Source organism: Cyanistes caeruleus, unplaced genomic scaffold (assembly GCF_971803275.1).
Source record: "Cyanistes caeruleus unplaced genomic scaffold, bCyaCae1.hap1.1 HAP1_SCAFFOLD_65, whole genome shotgun sequence".
NCBI classification, from domain to species: Eukaryota; Metazoa; Chordata; class Aves; order Passeriformes; family Paridae; genus Cyanistes; species Cyanistes caeruleus.
In genome coordinates, this window is record NW_028255884.1 from 1743632 (window position 1) to 1762658 (window position 19027).

At 55.1% G+C, this 19027-nt stretch overlaps 2 protein-coding genes across 3 annotated transcripts in view; one reads left to right on the forward strand and one right to left on the reverse strand.

Moving 5' to 3' along the window:
* The window catches only part of LOC147647145 (uncharacterized), a 446158-nt gene that overhangs the window by 45191 nt on the left and 381940 nt on the right, over window positions 1–19027 (forward strand). The gene's annotated exons all lie outside the window — the stretch shown is intronic.
* Window positions 9627–15643, reverse strand: LOC147647148 (maestro heat-like repeat-containing protein family member 7). Of its 2 annotated transcripts, XM_086872623.1 has the most exons (16): window positions 15054–15643; window positions 14800–14949; window positions 14466–14530; window positions 14198–14347; window positions 13861–14009; window positions 13392–13539; window positions 12955–13142; window positions 12728–12865; window positions 12336–12450; window positions 12043–12183; window positions 11672–11848; window positions 11383–11538; window positions 11122–11223; window positions 10675–10777; window positions 10338–10394; window positions 9627–10048 (listed from the first exon to the last, which is right to left on the reverse strand). In XM_086872623.1, the coding sequence occupies exons 1-16, from the start codon at window positions 15175–15177 to the stop codon at window positions 9849–9851; spliced, it is 2163 nt and encodes a 720-aa protein (XP_086728749.1). In that variant the 5' UTR covers window positions 15178–15643; the 3' UTR covers window positions 9627–9848. The 2 variants fall into 2 exon arrangements, with proteins under 2 accessions (XP_086728749.1, XP_086728750.1); XM_086872624.1 differs by lacking the exon at window positions 14466–14530 and having other exon boundaries at window positions 15054–15641.

The window sequence follows — 19027 nt, forward strand, 5'->3', positions numbered from 1 at the left end:
GAAGAAATAACAGTCCTGCTAGTCCCGCTATACCAATGAATGCCACCTTTTTCCACCAGCCCTTAAAGGACCAGAAACTATCCCACCAATCAGTATTCAGGATTGGCATCCATTCTTGGTTCCCCAAGTAGGAGAATTTTCTGATCTCTTTAGAAATGTTCCAGATTACTTCACTTTTATCATCTATTTCTAGGCAGCATTCAGAGGTGTTGAACTTCCCACAGATTCCCCCCTCATCAGCGAGAAGGTAATCTACTGCCAGTCGGAGTTGGTACACCAGGTACATCAGGTCTGGGAGAGGTGGTCACTTATATGATCAAGAGCCAGGGCTGTTTTGTTTGATGTTATTTCAATTACAGCTTGGAGCCTGATTATTCTGTTTAACATGTATATTGGGGTCCTATATCCCCAGGACCCATCCTGGGCCCAGGTAGCTGGCCCATAAGTTCTTATTATTTCCTCCAGGGTCCAGACTGTTCCTTTCCAGTTCTGGGTCCCTCCTGTGCTTATTACACTCCTCTTCTTCCTTTTTAGGGGCCTCTTTAGGTTGTCATATGCTGGTACTCCAAGCTCTGAGCCAGCTTGTTTTGGGAGCAGGAAGAAAGCTGGCTTTATCACCCCAATCGTGCAGCTACCTGACCAGTCTCCTGGTAGATGTGTATAAGCTGCATCCCCGCAGATCCAAAAGAAATCATCTGGGGCTTCCCAAAAACCCTCCCTGTCTTCATAGGGGTACTCCCAATGCTTTGATAGGCTTCTAATTCCCCAGAAGGGATTGATCCCTTTTTCTGCACATTCATAAAGGTTATATCCTTTGTGATGAATGCACCCTTTTTCCCTCTTCTCTAAGGATCAATATCTTAGGTTGGGCTCCTGGGGGAACCCATTTAGTTCCTAGATTCTTCGTTATATCTTTTGCATGCCATCCGCCCCACCAGGGTCCTATATCTTTTTCCAGTATGTAGAATACAGTCTTCCCCAATTACCTTAGCCTTTAACTCCCATTTTTCCCTTCTCCTTTACCCTGGTGTTCTTTGGTCTTCCCCAGTTCATTTTATGCTTAAAATTTCTCGAGGTTTCAAGCTAATTCCCTCCCAGGGCCAAATATCAGACATTTTAGTACTCCCACATACCCAACAATCAGTTATATTTAATTCCTTGCTGATCTTTTCAACTAAATCAATGAACAAGTTCTTCCCACTCAAATTTTCCCATTCTTCATTTCCCACACTCATGTCCACTCTTTCCTCCTTTACCACATCAGGTTCACCTTTTACTGGTTCGTTCTTTTCAAAGCACAGCCAAGTATCCCTCATGGGACAGTCTCCCAAAAGACGTTCTCTAAAAGTGGCCGTATTTCTGGTAATCCAATATGTTTTTCCGTTTTCTTGGCATTCTTCTAATTGTGATTTGTTGTAACAAGAAGGACTCAAATTTGTGTGGACCCTTACCAGGGACCCTAGATTTTCCCCATCATACAAGGGATAATAACATTTCATGCAAGAGTCTGTCCCCATGGCATTGGTGAGGTGCATTGCTGTCACCAGACCTACCATGAGCCTTGTGATGATCCTTTTAGGCTCCCTCCAGTCTGTGACTCCCAAGAGTCCAGCAGGAACCATGTTTGATCTCCCCTGGTCTTGCCTCTTGGGGTTTTCCTCACACTCTTTTGCGGGTCTGGGTCCAAGGCTTACAGCTTTATTATTTTTTTTGTCCTTCTCCTTTTTACTGTTGTCGTTATTGGTCTTGGGAAAGGCTGCCCAGGGAGGGATATAGTCTTGGCTAGGAAATTGGAGCCTTATTCGGCAGGGGCGGGGGGGGTCTTTTACTTTTTCAACTAATAAGAATAATAGTAATAATAGTTACAAGTTAACCAGAACTGGAAAACACTTTAACATTAGTTCACAAACTTTAAAGAAACACTTAACCACAAATGTTGCAGCCAAGAGATCACTTAAAAACATATATAATTCCAGTTCCTGATTGGGGACTTTAGTCTCTGGGTTTCCTTCTTTAGGTTATTTTCAAGTCCTTGGTGTTGGGGACAACAGTCCAGTTAGAGGGATCTTTTTCGGAGTTTACTTCCCCATCTGGTGGTGCCACTGGTCCTTTAACTCGAGTCACGTGTGTCCACCCTTTTTCCCGGGTTCTCACAGCCGTATGTGTGGTGAGTTGAACTTGGTAGGGTCCTTCAAACTTTGGAGTGAGAGGAGAGTTAGCCCAAGATTTTACCAATACCCAATCCCTGGGGTTAATATGGTGTGTGTCTACCTCTAAGGGAGGAGTTTGAGGGAGATACCCTTTTTTCCTAAAGTTTTCTAAAGTTTTAACAACAGTTTCCAAATACCTCCTTGAGGTTTCTTCCCCTTCCGTATACTGGGCAGTGCTGTAAGGAGTAATTAGGAAGGGGAGTCCAAATAACATTTCATAGGGGGATACCCCTAAATCTGCTCGAGGTCGGGTTCTTATCTGTAATAAAGCCAAAGGGAGACATTTTATCCAATCTAATTTAGTCTCCAGAGTCAGCTTGGTTAAGGTCGTTTTTATGGTCTTATTCATCCGTTCTACCCGACCGGAGCTCTGGGGATGCCATGGGGTGTGTAACCTCCACTTTATCCCCAGGGCTTCAGTGGTTTCCTGGAGGACACGGGCAGTGAAATGGGGGCCTTGGTCCGAGTCTATGTTATTGATTAACCCATACCTGGGGACAATATGTTCCAAAAGTATTTTGACTACTACTCTCGCTGTTTCATTCCGAGTGGGAAAAGCCTCTGGCCAATGGGTCAGGTGATCTACGATCACTAGCAGGTGTTTGTATCCCTATCCTAGAGGCATTTCTGTGAAATCAATTTACACATTTTGGAAGGGTCTCTCCGCTAGTTCCCTCCCCCCTGGTACGGGTTTCATCACCACTCGTTGGTTTACCCTTTGACACGTTACACAGCCCTGAGTGATGGCCTTTGCTATATCATAAACCCCTATGCAGATGTTCTCCCTCAAGGAGTGGTCACATAGACCCTGCATCCCCCAATGTGTCAATTTGTGTATTTCATCCAATACCCTGCTGTTGCAGTCTGCAACTCCAGGATCTCGTCCAGGGAAGCAGCAGGATTCTGGGGACCAGCATCAAACACCAACCGAGATGGGCTCCCGTTCATGAAACCATTTATTCAGCATGGGAACAAAGTCAGGTCCAGAACAGAGAGCCCCGAACAGAGGCACGGCAGGGGTTTTTGAGGGACAGAACCCCCGAGGGTTTCCACCTTTGAGGGTGGAGTTCAGGGTCAGGGACCAGTAGAAGCACAGCAAGGGAGAGCCCCTCAGGGACTCAAACCCAATCAGAACTCCTGGGCTGCCCTTCTCAAGGGGTTTGGGGTGGGACAATGTAAATCTTTGTCTCCCCTGAGGCCGCTGCCACATCTGCTCCTTTTTTATTTTTTTTTAATTTTTTTTTTATTTTTATTTTAATTAGGAGCTTAAAATGTTTCCAAACATATACCTTAAAATCTCACCTCCTCCACAGAGCACCCGCTTTGCTTTGTGGGACAACAAAAACTCAATAACAAAACACATTAAGCAAACAGAAAAAACAATATTGAAAACAAACATTTCAATCTCGGACCACGCCGGGCAAATGAAACAGTGATGGTACTTAATGCAAACATAATGGTTTTTTAGTTCAGTCTCTTGCAGTTTAGGATTCTCTTTGAGGAAGGGTGCAGCTCTTAGATCTCCTCTCACGAGGGGCAGAGTTCTTCCATCTCCAGTTTCGGCTCTGGTTCCCATGTGGGTGTAGCTGCTTTAGATGATCTCGGTGAAACACTGGCTTTGGGAGCTCAGGTTCCAGTTTCGATCTCCCTGGAGGAGGTGTTGCCCACGATGGAAAAGGCAGAGCCCCCAGGGGTGGAGCACCGAACAAAGGGGTGGGAGCGAAGCAGGAGTTACTGGGGGAAGGGAAGGTTCGGGGCTGGAAAAGAAGGAGCAAGGCGGGAAACAAGGGATCCCAGACCGCGTGGCCAGAGCCATCTTGGGATGGGGGGGGAGGCCGGGACGGAATTTCCCGGACCAGGAAATGGGGAATATGGAAAGACAGGGGGTGAAGGAGGACACGGAACAGCGGGCAGATGGCAGCAGACCTGCATCACTCTGGATGTTCTCCGTCCCTTGCCTGCCTTCAGAACAGGGATGGGATGGCAGAAAGACACCAGGGTGACGGGGAGTTGGCAGCAGCCCCGAGCCATCTTGGCTTTTTTCACCCTTTGTCCTGCCCTTAGGAACAGAGGAAAGGGGAAGGTACAGGGAGGTATACACCAAAAAAAAAAAAAAAAAAGGAACTTCACAGAAGACAAAAACAGTCCACCAGAAGAGCCATACCGTCCAAAATCGTCCACAATGTTAATATAATCGTCCATAATATGTCTCGTTGGGTGATGTAAGGTTTTTGTCCCAGTGTCTGGTCTCGGCTCCCACACCTCTGTAAGCCCTTTTCTTCCCCATGCCCGAGGCACTCCCAACCCAGCCTTCCTGCCAGGTACTCTCGAGTCCTCATTTCTTAGGCGGGTTCTCGCTGGCTCTCAAGCCATCAGCCGGTGACTTACGAGGTGTCCATGGAGCCGGGTCCTGCTGTTCTCATGCTTCACTGGATGCCACGCAATCTCTCACCATATGTTGCAGTCAGCAACCTCAGGATCTCGTCCAGGGAAGCAGCAGGATTCTGGGGACCAGCATCAAACACCAACCGAGACGGGCTCCCGGTTCACGAAACCATTTATTCAGCATGGGAACAAAGTCAGGTCCAGAACAGAGAGCCCCGAACAGAGGCACAGCAGGGGTTTTTGAGGGACAGAACTCTTAAGGATTTCCACCTTTGAGGGTGGAGTTCAGGGTCAGGGACCAGTAGAAGCACAGCAAGGGAGAACCCCTCAGGGACTCAAACCCAATCAGAACTCCTGGGCCGCCCTTCTCAAGGGGTTTGGGGTGGGACAATGTAACTCTGTGTCTCCCTGAGGCTGCTACCACACCACTATAATATTTTTTCCCCTGATCTATCATGCTGAGCACCATGCAAGGCTGTAGAGAGGTCAAGACAACCTCTGTTTTTAAAACTCTGCCCTGCAGCTATTCCTTACGGTGCTGTCAGCAGGGAAGACATTTTGTCTTCTAAAACCTTACCTCTGATAGTTTTTCCCATCTGAAAACTATCTGGGCCAGGGGCAACACCCAGAGACCTGCCCTGCCTGGGGGAACTTATACCTGGATCTTATAACTAAGTATCAGAAACAAGAGCACACACTCTGTATTCCAGACTCCAACATTTTATTCTTATTCTTAATTTTCCATGTTTTAAGTACTACTACGTCTTCATCTACTTCAGCTTCTACCTCTTCTTCCTAATATTCCTATTCTTATTCTTTATCATTTTTTGGTTTCTGGAGGGTCTTATGCAGGTTTTAGTGGAGGGGGAGGGGTGTTGGGTTTTTTTCTTTCCTATTACTACTTCCTAAACACAACTTTCTTGTCTTTTGTTAGAATTGTGTGTGTTGCAGTCCAGCAGGCCGCCGTCGTGTCCTGGGAGAAACACCTCCTGTCTGTGTCCATTCCTCATGGCCAAAGTGCCCCAGGATCAGCATGGAGTCCTTTCCGGAGGAGAGGAAATGGCCTTGGAGTCCAGCAGGGAGGAGCTGGAGCCAGTGTCCCTGCAGAGGGCCAAGAGCCATGTGGCTGTGGCCCTCGGGGACCCGGTGCAGGGGTGCCGCTGGCGGTGCCAGGCTGCCGCTGGGAGCCGATGACTTTCCAGGTGCCTTCCCGGCCGGACGATGGGCCGGGATGCGGCGCTGAGCCCCGGCAGCGAGGGTCCCCCTTTGGGTGCCGCTTTGGGCTGCCATGTGCCCTCGGGGAGCCGCCCCGGGGGTGCCACAGAGTGGCCAGGGCCGACTCGGCCCGCAGGGCCAGCGCAGGCCGGGGCAGCCCGTGCGGCTCCCTCAGGGCGCCGGGCAGGCCGCGGGGCAGCCGCCATCTGCAGCCCTGCACTGCTGGCAGCGGGCGCTGATCCTGTGGCTGTGCCGCCAGGCAGGGGCAGCGGAACAGCCCCCGCAGCCCCCGCAGCCCCCGCAGCCCCTGCAGTGCCTGCCTCAAGAGCAAGCGGCCTTTCCTGTGGGGAAGCGGCTGCCCAGGAGAAGAGACATCTTCCACTGTGGCTTGGGCTGCCAGAGGGCCAGGCCCGGCACAGAGTTGCTCTTGCGGGCACAGCTCGGGCTCCTGGCACTCCACCCAAGCTTCTCGAGGGACAGGCAGCAGGATTCCCTCTCGGGCTAAATCTGCCAGTCTCTGCTGCCTGGCCTCTTCTCCTTCCTCATGCAGCTCCAGGACGCTCACCTCATCCCAGTCATCGTCCTCCCGCTGCCAGGCCTTGAACTGGCTGCACAGGATGTCGCAGTATTCCTTGCTGTCCTGAGCCAGCTCTCCATCACTGTCATCATCCCAGCTGGACCTGGAGGATTTTCTCTTTGCTTTGCCTCCAGTCACCTCCTGGCCATCCTGGCACAGCTCTTGCTTGCGGCAAGCTTCCCAGTCCAAGAGTGCCCGGCAGCTCGTGCCTTCTCCTGGGGACAGCCGCTGCTCAGGAGATTCTTCCCAATCTGAGAATTCCTGACAGTGATCACTGTCCGCCTGCCACGGCTCCTGCTCCCTGCACTCGCCCTACTCGGAGACAACTGGGGAGGGCTCTTGCTCCCTGCCCTCATCCCAGTCCCAGAAATGCCAGTAGCTCCCCCATACTTGGACCAGCTCTTGCTCAAGGCCTTCATCCCACTCAGAGAGCTCCTGGCAGCTCTGGGCTTCTCCTGGGGACAGCTGTGGCTCAGTGCAGGCTTCCCCTGGAGTCCCTTGCTGGAAATTGTTCATTTCTCCTGGGCAGAGCTCTGGCTCTTCCTCAGCGCAGGACTCCACGGCTCCTCTCCTCCCTCTGCTTGCCCTCTCAGCCTCCTCCTGCTGCTCCCTCAAGGCCTGGGCTCTCTGTGAGCCGGGCCAGGGCCTGGGGGGCTGGGACTTGGGCTTCGCCTTCTCCTCCTCCGTGCCTGCAGTCCTCTGGCACACACAGGTACCTGGACACAGCCACTGTCCTGGGACTGACCCAGGCCCCACAAGCCCTTTATATACCCCCCAGCCGGGGCGGGGCTCTGCCATGTCACAATGGACTTTGGGCACCGCAAGGTCCCGCGTCACCACGGGCCCTGACGCACCGTGCCTGTGTCACAAAGGCCACCCCGGCACCCCGTGCCTGTGTCACAAAGGCCACCCCAGCACCCCGTGCCTGTGTCACAAAGGGCACCCTGTCACCCCGTGCCTGTGTCACAAAGGCCACCCCAGCACCCCGTGCCTGTGTCACAAAGGCCACCCCAGCACCCCGTGCCTGTGTCACAAAGGGCACCCTGTCACCCCGTGCCTGTGTCACAAAGGCCACCCCAGCACCCCGTGCCTGTGTCACAAAGGGCACCCCGGTACCCCGTGCCTGTGTCACAAAGGGCACCCCAGTACCCCGTGCCTGTGTCACAAAGGCCACTCTGGCACCCCGTGCCTGTGTCACAAAGGCCACCCCGGCACCCCATGCCTGTGTCACAAAGGCCACCCCGGCACGCCTTCAACAGCCCAAGGCACCAGGAGCGGCCTGGAGCAGCCCAGGCCTTGGGGGATTGCAGCCCCTTCTTCTGAGCCGCTCCTTCAAATGATCAGGAGTGGCTGGGGCCAAGTGAAGGTGCAAAAGGAGACCGTGTGTGTCTTCCTTTGAAAGACAGGGGCCTGCTAAGGGAGGCAGGAGGCTCCTTTGCAATGGAAAATGTAAACTCCCTCCCTCCCAATTATTATCCCTTTGAAAGGCACTCTCTGGCAAAGATAGGAGGACAGGAAGAACAGTTTGTGCTGCTTTTGCATGAATTGCTATTTGGTGAGCAGGGAAGAAGCCCCCCATGGAAATGATTTTACTGAGAGGAGCTGCTAAGTGAGAGCTGCCCCTGTGCCAAGCAAAATCCAAGAGCTGGCTAGCTGTGGGAACTGACTACCTATTAAAGCATTTAAAAAGCTGGATCCACCTCGGTGAGATTGACATTTTGCAGACAGGCAAGCCTGGGAAATCTCTCTCTTGCTTCCACCTTTGAGGAGGTACCCGGCTGTCGGTCGGGCCGGGCCCCGCTGCACTGCGGCCCTTGCAGTCGTGCTGACAGTGGCCACAACAATCCTTAAAGCTTCAGGGTCCCCTGACACCCGGGCAACCGAGGAGGAAATTAAAGGAGCGGGTTTGCTGGAGTCCCCAGAACCAACTGGAATAGGAAAATCAAGTAGGGATGAGGCCCATAAAGCCTGCGCAGCACAGGAGCAAAGTGCAAAGACCAGGCCTAGGGGCAGACACAACAATATCTAGGGGAGGTGTGAGGGTGCAGTCTGAGGGCATGGGTCCAGACACAGACTGGGGTTAGAAAGATGCAAAATACTGTGATAAATTGCAACCAATCGGGGGAGAGATACAGGAAGATTCTAGAAACATAACTTTCAGTGGAGTGACTTGATGAACGTATGAATTGCCATCAAGCCTTTGGCAAGTGCTTCCCAAGGCTTGAACTCAAAGCCTGCTGCTTCAGGGCTGAAGTCTTTCTGGCCCTGTGTCCCAGAAGGGCTGAATCGCACAGGCTCGGCCTGGCGGGGCCGGGCTGGCCCCAGCAGTGACCGGGTGGGGACGGGAGGCTGCGGGACCCCGGCTGAGGCTGGGCCGGACCACGGCTGCTCACACCTTGCCGAGCCTAAGCCGTGCCCCGCTGCCGGCCCCGCTGAGCTGGAGTCCGCTGGGCTCCGGGAGGAGCTCCGGGTGGGTCCAGGCCCCCTCGGCCACGGCCCGTGCAGCACACGGTAATTGAAAGAAATTGGCCAGGAGACAAAACTCCTGTTTGATGCCTTTATTAAGATTCAGCTCTTGGGGTGCAGGGGCCCAAGGGATTGCTTGCATCACGGCCATTCCCACACTGTCAGCTCCAAAGAGGAGACACAATTCAGCTTTGCAGCACACACTGCAGAGCTGGGGCTTCCATCCTCATGAGAGTAGTCAGGGACCTGGTGTTCTGGTTTGCTGTCTAGGGCTGTCAGTCCTTTCCAGTCCTCTTAGGTCATGGTGATGCAGGAAGATGGTTTCTAAGCAGGTTTAGGTGATGCAGGGAGATGATCTTGCATCATAGCTTGCTCAAATATGTTTCATTGTCCTTTTATTCCTCTGTTAGCTCATTGTTTTGGTGTCCTGCACCCCTTAGTTTGCATTTTACTCGGTTACACAGCTTCCTGGGAGTTTCTTTGTTCTAGTGTGGCACAGTGACCATGGGAGTTGCCTCCTTCTGTGGCATACCTTTCTAATGGGTTGCTTTTGTTAGTTGGATTTAGCCCCCATGGGAGCAGCTCTGTTACAAGGTAGCAGGGAAGTAAGGGGAAAGGGTACAGGAATGTCTCATAAGAACCTTTAAAACACTTCAGAAACTGGTAAGTAATTAACATTACTAATAACCATCAGAGTAAACAAGGGGTACAAGGTTTACAAATGGGATAAGAACATTAACTGTACATAACTAAACACAGTATTTCATCCGGGGTGGATTTCTTGAGAGATTTTATTCATGACACCTCTCTTCCCCTATGCCCTGTACACCATGGGTAGCAAAAAAAAGGTCTTGTGAGACTGCCTATTATAACTATATGCCTATGTAATATGCTATATTTATATACATAAGGAAAAAAAAAATAAAGGAACAATGCTAGAGAAAAGGAAAATCGCTGCTCTCTCAGGTGGTGCCCAGCAGACAGAGCCTGCCAGATCAGCTCTCTGCAGAGCTCCAGCAGCACAGCCAGCCTAGGCCCGACAGACGAGGCCGTGTCCTCCATGCCCTGCGTAGCTGATCTTGCAGGTTATCAAAGACGGAATATCGAGCCCTCTCTATTGCCTGTAGGATGTACAGTGTTTGAATTGCCAGGTTTACAATGGCAGGGCTGCTGCCATCCACCATGTTCACAAGGGCTGGAAGAGAGACGAACAGAGCCACGGTCAGATCCCAGACCTGTGAGGGCCCACGGATAGCCCCCTGCCAGGGCCATCCCAGTCGGCTCTTGCCATGGCCAGCAGGGAGCAGGGACCAAGGGGATCAGCCTGAAGCTGCTGGCCACGAATGTCCCATGTGCCCCTGAAATCTCGGTGTGCTCTTCTCACGCCGCCCCTCATCCACACGGGGAGCTGAGCCCTCCGCAGCCAGGCCAGGACTTGCAGCTCCACCTGCCAGCCCCACTGACAGCCCGCTGCCCTCACTCACATTTGTAAATGAGCTGCATCTCTTCCTTCTGCCCCCTCAGGAGCCGCCCGGCTATCCCTGGGAACACAGAGCCTGTCAGGGCCCCAGCGGCACAGCTCCCTGCCAGCGGCGCTGCCAGCCCTGTGGCCACACGGCCTCCCGCCCCGGCAGGGCTCAGCCCGGGCCCTTGCCGCATCCTGACTCAGCCCAAGGGCACGGCTGCCAGAGGCCGGCAGCAGCAGCCCCGAGGGCAGCCGGGGCTCCAGGGCGCCGGGCCCGGGTGCCGCTGCCGGGGCAGCAGCCGGGGCCGGGGCCGAGCTGCGGCGGGGCGGGGAGGGAGCCCGGGCTCGTGGCTCACCGATGAACCTGATGGCCGCCTCTCGCAGGGTCTCCTGTGGGCTCTGCAGGTACGGCAGGGCCCGGCGCAGCTGCTCAGCCGCTCGCCTCTCATCCTGTCCCAGCTGGAGAGAGAGGCAGGAGGGAAGGGTTGGTGCGGGCTCTGCCTCTGCGGCCAGCCCCGGCCTCCCGTGCCCGCCCAGCCCTGAGGCCCGGCCAGCAGCCGCTGGCGCCGGGCTCTGGAGGGGGCAGAGGGCCGGCGGCTGCCCGGGGAGCCGCGGTGCCGCCCCTGCCCGCAGCCCCAGTGTGGGGCTCCATTGGCACCCGGCTCGGGGCCACGGGAGCCTGGAGAAGAAGCCGTGTGGCCGGCTGCGGCACTGGGCAGGGGCACAGCTGCCAGCCCCCACACCGAGCGCTGGGGACAGGGGGCTTCTCCAGGCTGAGGCTGGGCCTTCCAAGCCGTCCTTACCAGGCACTCGGTGATCATCCACAGCTTCTTCTTCTTCACTGGTCTTTCCAGATCTCTCCTCTTCAGGAACTCAGCCGCACAAAGCAGCGTTGCCCAAGAAGCCTGGAGAGCAGCAGAGACCCGCAGATGGCCCCACAAGCCAGGACACAGGACCCGCATTTGTGTGCCAAGGCCTGGAGGAGGCTGCAGCCGGCAAGGTGCCAGGGCAGGAGGCGGCCGAGCCCCGTGCCCGGGTGACAGCAGCAGCCCGGGAGTCCTCACCTCCGCCACCTGCTGGTTCTCGTCATGGCAGTGGAAGAAGAGTGGCAGCAGGCTCTGGTGCACGTGTGACTTCAGGGCCTTTTTTTCCTTTTCCGTTAGAACAGTCATCAGCGATCGGAAGAATAATATGGACACCAGCTGCACCTGGCTATTATCCTATATGAAAGGAAGGAAAAAACACCTCAGCCCTGTCTGCATGGGGCTCAGCAGGGCGCAGGTGGGCAAATCCCCAGGGCACCAAGTGTCTGGGCAGCACCCAGTGGCCTCGGCTGGGGGCACAGAGTCTTACATGGTCAAAGAGTGGCAGGAGTGCCTCAGCCAGCTGCAGAGCCATGTGGCTGGGTATCAGCATGTCCTTGTCCAAAACTATAAAGCTGAGCACCATGATTGCCTTCCTAACTATCTCTCCATCTGCATCCCACAGGAGCTCCACAAGACTTTCAGTCAGGCTCTGCATTTTTTCAGCCTGTGTGGAAGACAAGTCTGTGAAACGCCACCCTGCTGCCACAGGGCCAAGAGGCCAAAGGCCTGTCCCAAAGCACTCAGGCAGCTGAAGCAGGAGGCAGGAGAGCTGGGAGCAGCTGCCTCGGTGCCCGAAGCCCAGCCGAGCCCAAGTGACTGCGTTCCCCAGCACTGCTTCAGCCACTGCCCACTTCTCACCATCGAGGGATCATCAATCAACTTGAAAAGGGCCCTGAGTGCCAGGTGACGCCTGTCCCTGCTCTCGCTACTCAGGTGCCTTGAGAAGATTTCCAGGACTCTGTTAGCACTGCGTTCGCTCAAGTCCAGGTAGTCCAGGATCTGAAAGGCACAGGGCAGTGACAGGGGAGCCAGCTGGCAGGAGCCCAGAACCAACACAGGGCATGGGCACCATCCCAGGCAGCTGCAGCTGTGAGGGGGCAGAGAGGTGGCAGGCAGCTCTGCAGGGAGGCAGTTTTGGCCATGGGGCTCACCTCCACAAGGAATGCCAGGGCAGGCAGATCCCAGCGTGCCTCCTGTGTGCTGAGCAGCTGGAGTAGGTAGGGAACAATGCGGGAACACAAGGGGATAGAGGCAGACGACATCTCCCTGCCAGGGTGAAAAAGTAGCCAAGACTGTGAGCCAGGGGGACAAACATCTCCCAGGCCTGATTCACAGAGCTCTGATCTTTGACCACTGTCCTGCAAGGGGACCTGGGCCCTTGGGGAGGTGACTCCTTGTGGGCACCCGCCTCTCCCAGCCTTTTCCAGTCTCCTTAGCTGTCCCTTGGTGACGAGGCCCTCTGGCCCACAACAGTGGGGACTGTGTTGGGAAACTTCAGCACAGGGCACAAATGTCAGAGGCAGTGGGGAGAAGGGGGTCTCACCTGGCCAGCAGACCCACGGCATAGTGGTGGGTGTCAGCACTGAGCAGCTTGTCCCAGCCACGCTTGTGTTCCATTTCCACCACCACTTCCTCACGATGCATTTGGCAGAGCAGGGACTTCAGGGCCTGCACTGCAAAGCTGTGTGCACAGCAAAGCCCAGGTCACGCTGGGAGCACTGGCTCCTGCCATGGGGACATGGCAGGGACAGGAGGAGTGGGATAGAGCACCTGTTGGGGCTGATGGCAAGGCCGTGTTGCTCCTGGCATCCCTTCCAGAAGGCATTGAGATCCTCTGGCATCTCCAAAGTGCTGAAGAACACTTGGAAGAGCAGATGCACAAAGAGGCGGGGGAAATGCACTGTCACTACATGTGGGACGCAGGGCATCTGAAGGATCTTCCACATCAGCATAGTTGCCTGCAGAGGACAGAGAACCCAGAGACAGTGCTCAGTGCTGAGGTGTCTCTGTGGCAGGGCCTGAGCATGGGAGGGAAAGGTCAGGGGAAACCCTCGGGGAGCATCAGGCCTGGTGCCCCTGAAGCTGCCCCTAGGCCAGGTTTCAGCCTGGTGCCTGAGGCAGGGAGATGCAGTGGGGGAAGGAGGAAACAGAGCTGCTGAAGACACGGCTGGCCATGGGCTGAGCAAAGGCCAGTTGCAGAAACTCACAGCCAGGGCAAAGACACCCGTGTTGTCTCCATCAGAGGTGCACGTGCTGTGCTCTGGCCAGTTCCCCAGCACATCGAGGACTATCAGGTATGCCTGCTCCGCTGTCCTGGGCGAGCACAAGATCGTCTTCCACATGGTCATAGCAGCTCTGTGGGGCGACAGCTCTGTCTCACGGGGGTCTCAGACACATCCCCGTGGCCTGGGCAGCAATGGGGAGCTGAGCTGGCTGCCAGCTCTGCCTCTGCCTGCTGCCCCTCGCCAGCAGCAGCACCCAGGCAGCCCAGGCCTGCAGGGACAGGGCCTGAAGGGGCATGGCATGGCAGCAGGCTCAGGGGCCGATGGAGCAGGGCTGGGAAAGGTCCCAGGTACACAGGACCCTGGAACTCTCTGTTGCTCAGACACCTGGGCAGGGCTGTGCAGGCTGATGGGCTGGGGAGTTCTGAGCCCTCTGGGCACGTGGGCCCCGTACCTGTCACACGTTGGGGCCACACGCAGGAGAGCAATGACCACATCAGTGGGCTGTGCCTCGCTCAGATCCAGCAGGGTCCTGTTCAGCCTGTGCTCAGAGAACTGATTGGCCATGAGCCACTGGTGGATGTACCTCACCATGGCAGGCACCTGGAGAAAGCACAAGGGGAGACTTGGAAAGCTGCCAGAGGGAGTCAGGAATGTCCCCAGCTTCCCCAGAGAAGTGCTTCCCTTGTCACCACGCTGCAATGGCCTCAAAGGCTTAGAGTGATCAGCAGGTGTGGCTTGGGAGGCCAAGTGATCCCTGGAGCATCAAACCCTGGCCACAGGCTGCTTACTTGCTTTTGACTGTAAAAACCCTCCTCTACAAGCATATCCAGCAGGGCAGCAGTGGCCTTGGTGTTGAAGATGTATGAATAAGGTCTGACCCCAGTGGCCATGGCACTGGTCCCTTCCTCCCGAATTCTCTTGATGAAGTTGCAAACCAGCTGTAGGAGAAGGGCAGGAGATGGAAACATCAGGGATGTTCCATGGAGTGCTCCAAGCTCCACTGCTGGGCTGAGCAGTGCCAGCAGGCCCAGCCCAGGTGGGGATGGCTGCAGGTACCTGCGCTGCTCTGCGGAAGCGGCCACGGGCAGGCTCCTGCTCTTGTGCCTGGTCCATGGCTGCATCTGGCAAAGAGCAGCCAGAGCTGAGGGGCTGCGGGAGAGGCTGGAGAGCACAACCCAGCCCTGCACTCCCCAGGCAGGGACAGCCCTGGGGTGGCTCAGGGGATGGAGCACAGCCACTGCTGGGGGGGCAGCACCAGTCCCTCTTTTATCCTGTCCATGGGTGTGTCTCCACAGGACAGGGTGGGATGGGATGAGATGGGATGCAATGGGATGGGATGGGGCCAAGATGACTGCAGGCACCAGCCCTGTGGCCCAGCTCTGCCACTCACCCTCCTCCAGCGGCCGGAACTGCTGCACCTCTTCAGTCTCTGGTCCTGGGGCAGCTCCAGGGCCTTCTTCCTCTTCCTCCTCCTCCACCCAGGCCAGCTTGGGCACTCTTGGGGGTTGCTGCTCCGTATCTTCTTCAAGACTCTCCCATCCTTTCCATAGGAACAGCACCAGGGGATGGCATGGCATGGCATGGAATGGGATGGGGCCAAGCTGGCAACAGGCACTAGCCCTAAGGCCAAGCTCTGCAACTCACCCTCCCGTGGTGCCTGGAACTCCTGCACCTCTTCAGTCTCCTGTGCCAGGACAGCTCCAGGGCCTTCTTCTTCCTCCTCCTCCACCCAGGCCAGCTTGGGCACTCTTGGGGGTCGCTGCTCCATGGCAGGGACTGGATTAATGGCTACTTGCAGGAGAGATGGCTTGGGAAAGCTCAAGTCAGCAAGTCCTGCAGTCGTGCCTGGAAGGCACCTGCAAGACTGAAGTCCTGGCAAGACAGCAGGACAGCGAGTCCTGCACTTGGGTCTTGAGGGCTCCTGCCACAAGGACAGGAGGCTCCTCGTCAAGGATTGTGGTCTGGTTTCAAGGGCAGTGACTGCAGGGATGGGCGATGCCTCAGAAAAGCTCCGGGTCACCAAATCCCACAGTCTGCCCTTGAGAGAACCTTAAGAAAAGAAGCCTTGGCAAGGCCACAGGTCAGCAAGTCCCGTGGTCTGGCCTCGAGGTCACCTGTAGGAATAACGGCTCAGAAAAGCTCCGGGTCCGACACAAACGAGTGCGCTGTGCGGGGGCTCCTCACAGCACCGCTCTGCCGCGTCCTGTCCCGTCGCCTGCACTGGGCACTGTGGCGTGGCCCTGTCACCGCCAGCTCCTATGTCACCACATGTCACAAAGGGCCCTCTGACACCCTGTCCATTTCCATCCCATGGTGACCATGTGTCACAAAGGGCCCTTGCGCACACTGCCACCTGCCCTTGGGCTGCCCCCATCCCCCCCAAAGTGGCCCAGGTTGGAAGGAATCCCTTGCCCAAAGTGTCTTTGACAGCCCAACAGGATCTTTAGGAACGCCTCAAACCATCAGCAAACGCTGCCCTGCTCTGCAGGCTCAGGGCAGCAGAAGGAGCCCCCAGGGCTGCCGACGCAGCCGCAGCAGGAAGGGCACGGGGCCTGTCACAGAATCTGGAACCGCCTCCTTGGGACATGTCCCGGCTGGTGGCCATTCTAAATTCACAGGATGTGACACAGACAAGGAACATCTGGGCCAAGGCACGAAGTGTCCACTAGAATGTATTTGAGCACATTAGAAAGACTTGGGAGGAATCCCAGAGGGTCATTTTTTGAAGCAAAGTGATCTGATTAAATACTGTAACCAACGGTAGGCTTGGTAAAAATTAGAAAGTGGTGAAAATGGACTGCCTAATGGAACTTTAAATGATCATCCACTGTTACAGTTGATGTTATTTTTAAGAAAAGAAGACAAATGAGACCAAGTGATATGTGCAGACACATTTTTTTACCCTGAAGAATAAACCTGAGTGGCACAAAGAATATGGCTTTGATTTAGACCCCCAGGAGACTTTGGTCCTTCCTTTGGAAAGAGATAACAGGTGGAAAATAAAGAGATGTTGTTCAGCATGTAGTTTAGGGCAAAGATGTTTGAAACTGGCAAAAAAGCATGAGGAAGACACTGTTATAGATGTCCAAGACTCACAGCCGAGTTATTCCAGGCCAGCGCTACCTTCCCCCTCAAGCAACCAGTCCTCTCCCTCAATTAAATGAAAGTGAGAATGAGATGAATAATCCTGGTGAGGGGACAAGTGTGAGTATGCCAGTGACAACATGTACAAGGAATAAAACCAAGAAAGCTTTGCCTTTAGTCACCCCCTTAAGGCAAATAGTGGGTCCCACAGGAGAAGCTGTGTGGGTGAAGATCCCCTTTTCTACTGGTGACCTGAATAACTGGCAGGAAGAAGTTCATAATTATAGAGAAAACCCTAGCAAAGTGGCAAAAAGATTGGAGTTAATAGTCAAGAACCGAGACCCAGACTGAGGTGATTTCATGATGACAGCACTAAGGAAAACAGATAAGGAGTTGGTGATGAAGATGGTCAGAGCACGTGTGCAGGGAGAAATTGCTAGTGGAGCCTTACAGGGTACAGTGGACCAGTTGTTTCCTATTGTAAACCCTTTGTTGGGCCCGAATGATGCCAAGAACTATGCGATGTTAACTGGATACTGGGAACTGTGGGGGCCGAGGAAGCAGCCAATGCTGTAGCCACTCTCCCCTGGAGGAAAAGCCCATAGGAGGCTTTCAGTGACCGCTCTCCCCCAGAGGCTAAAGGCCTCGATGGGGAGCTGTCATTTTTACAGCCACACGTTAAGTGGTTCCCAACATGTCTTTCCCCCTGTATGCATATTATTTTTACTCTGTTGGCCCTTCCCCCTTGTTCCACCCCTGACTCCTCAGACCATTGTCCCTGTTGCTCCACCCCACCCCCTGCTTTTCCCATATAATCCCTGCTCTCACTGAGCCTGGGCCAGTTGTTGTCTCTGGGACCCTTCAGGAGAGAAGAATAAAGACCTCCTTGGAACCCCACACGGTGCCTCCCGTCTCTTTTCTTCGGCAGCACCCGAGGAACAGTGGCCATTCCAAAAGCCCTTTGAAGGACTCGCAGCTGAATCACGGGGGCAAGGCAAGCGTGCCTGTGCGCCCAGGGGAAGTGCCACAGGAGACGCTTCCCTGGGAAGGTCGCGGCACCCTGACCACCTCCGCTCGCCGCGACAGGTGGGGCCCAACAGGGAGCTCTGCCAGCGGTTCCCTGGTTCCCTGGTTCCCTGGAGAAGCGTCTCCTGCAGCACCAGCTGCAGAAAGCAAGTCGCTCTCGGGTCTGTCACTTCCCTGAGGAAACCCCATCGCGTTTTAGCAAGAGCTATCCAAGGGGACACCGGGACCCTCCTAGGACCATCCCGGGAGTGAGGAGAAGATTTCCCCAAGGACCAGCCAGTGGGTGACACCACACCCAGCAGTTTTGGTTCACCCAGTGGAGGTGGAAAAAGATGCTAAAATCGGGATTTGGCCTTTCTGGGAGGGTTTTGGAGACAGTTTTATACCCACGGGGAACAAAATCCTTCCTGGTTTTAACAAATCCTTTTGGAATGCTGCACATGACTCACCTGGGCTGGGAGAAAATGGGAAAACATCTGGGAAAATCATAGATTTCCCACTTAACAGCTCCATCCCTTTGGAATGCTGCACATGACTCACCTGAGCTGGGAAAACCTGGGAAAATCCTGGAACACACACCTGAGGGAGAGGTTTGTTAATCCTGGCTCATCCCAGGAACTTCCATTCCTCAATCCAGAAAGGATGGGTTAGGGAGACCCCCAGTCTGGGAGTGCCTATGACACCTCCTAAAAAAACGTTTCTTTGCTTTTCCAATTCCAGAAAGGAAATTCCTGTATTATTTTCCATCAGGAAATTGGGTTAATTAAATTAGTGCAGGCTTTTCCACCAGCATTCCAGTCCTTGTCATTCCAGCAGTTCCACTAATCTCGATCCCAGGTGTGATTCAGAGGGTTGGGATTTCCTGGTCCTGAGCAACAACGTCTGCAGTGGCACAGGAAACTCACAGCTCATGGGAACAAACTTTCTGTGTGACTCCAGAGGCCACGACAAACCTGAGTGGTTTCCCTCCCGTCCCCCAGCCCTTCCTGGCCCCAGGGGCTGATGGCATTTGTGCTCCCTCAGGTTCATCTCCCCACAGCAGCACCATGGGGGTGCTGACGCCTGCTCTGGGCAGTGCAAACAGGGGCTCCTGAGCCAGTGCTGCCGTGTCTGTGCCTGCAAGGATGCGGCACCTCTCTGAGCTGGGGGAGAGGCCAGGGCTGCACAGGGGGGATGTTGTTGGCAGCTCCATGAGGACGCTCTGGGACGCTGCCCTGGGGTGTCCAGCGCAGTGGGGATGGATCAGCCCCTGCTCTGCTGCTCCTTCCCGTCTCCCCCAGGGACCTTGCAGAGCCCCAGCCATGCTGTTTGCCCCCAGCCTGCCCACGGCCACCCTGGGGCTGCTCACGGGGGTTTTCTGTGCTGAGCTTTGGCCTGGCCGTGTTCTTGAGAGAGCCTGGGCAAGGAGCCTGGAGCCCCCAGGCCCTGCCCTGAGGCGTCAGCGCTGCCCCAGCAGTGCCCATGGCCTGTCCCTGCTGCAGCCCCGGCACTGCCACCCCCAGGGCTGT

Coding starts and splice junctions, on each gene's coding strand:
- LOC147647148 (XM_086872623.1), bottom strand. CDS start 15,177: ATGGAGCAGCGACCCCCAAGAGTGCCCAAGCTGGCCTGGGTGGAGGAG. Junction 14,348..14,465: donor GCTTCCGCAGAGCAGCGCAG/GTACCTGCAGCC, acceptor CTTCTCCTACAG/CTGGTTTGCAACTTCATCAA. Junction 11,224..11,382: donor AGAACCAGCAGGTGGCGGAG/GTGAGGACTCCC, acceptor GCTGCTCTCCAG/GCTTCTTGGGCAACGCTGCT.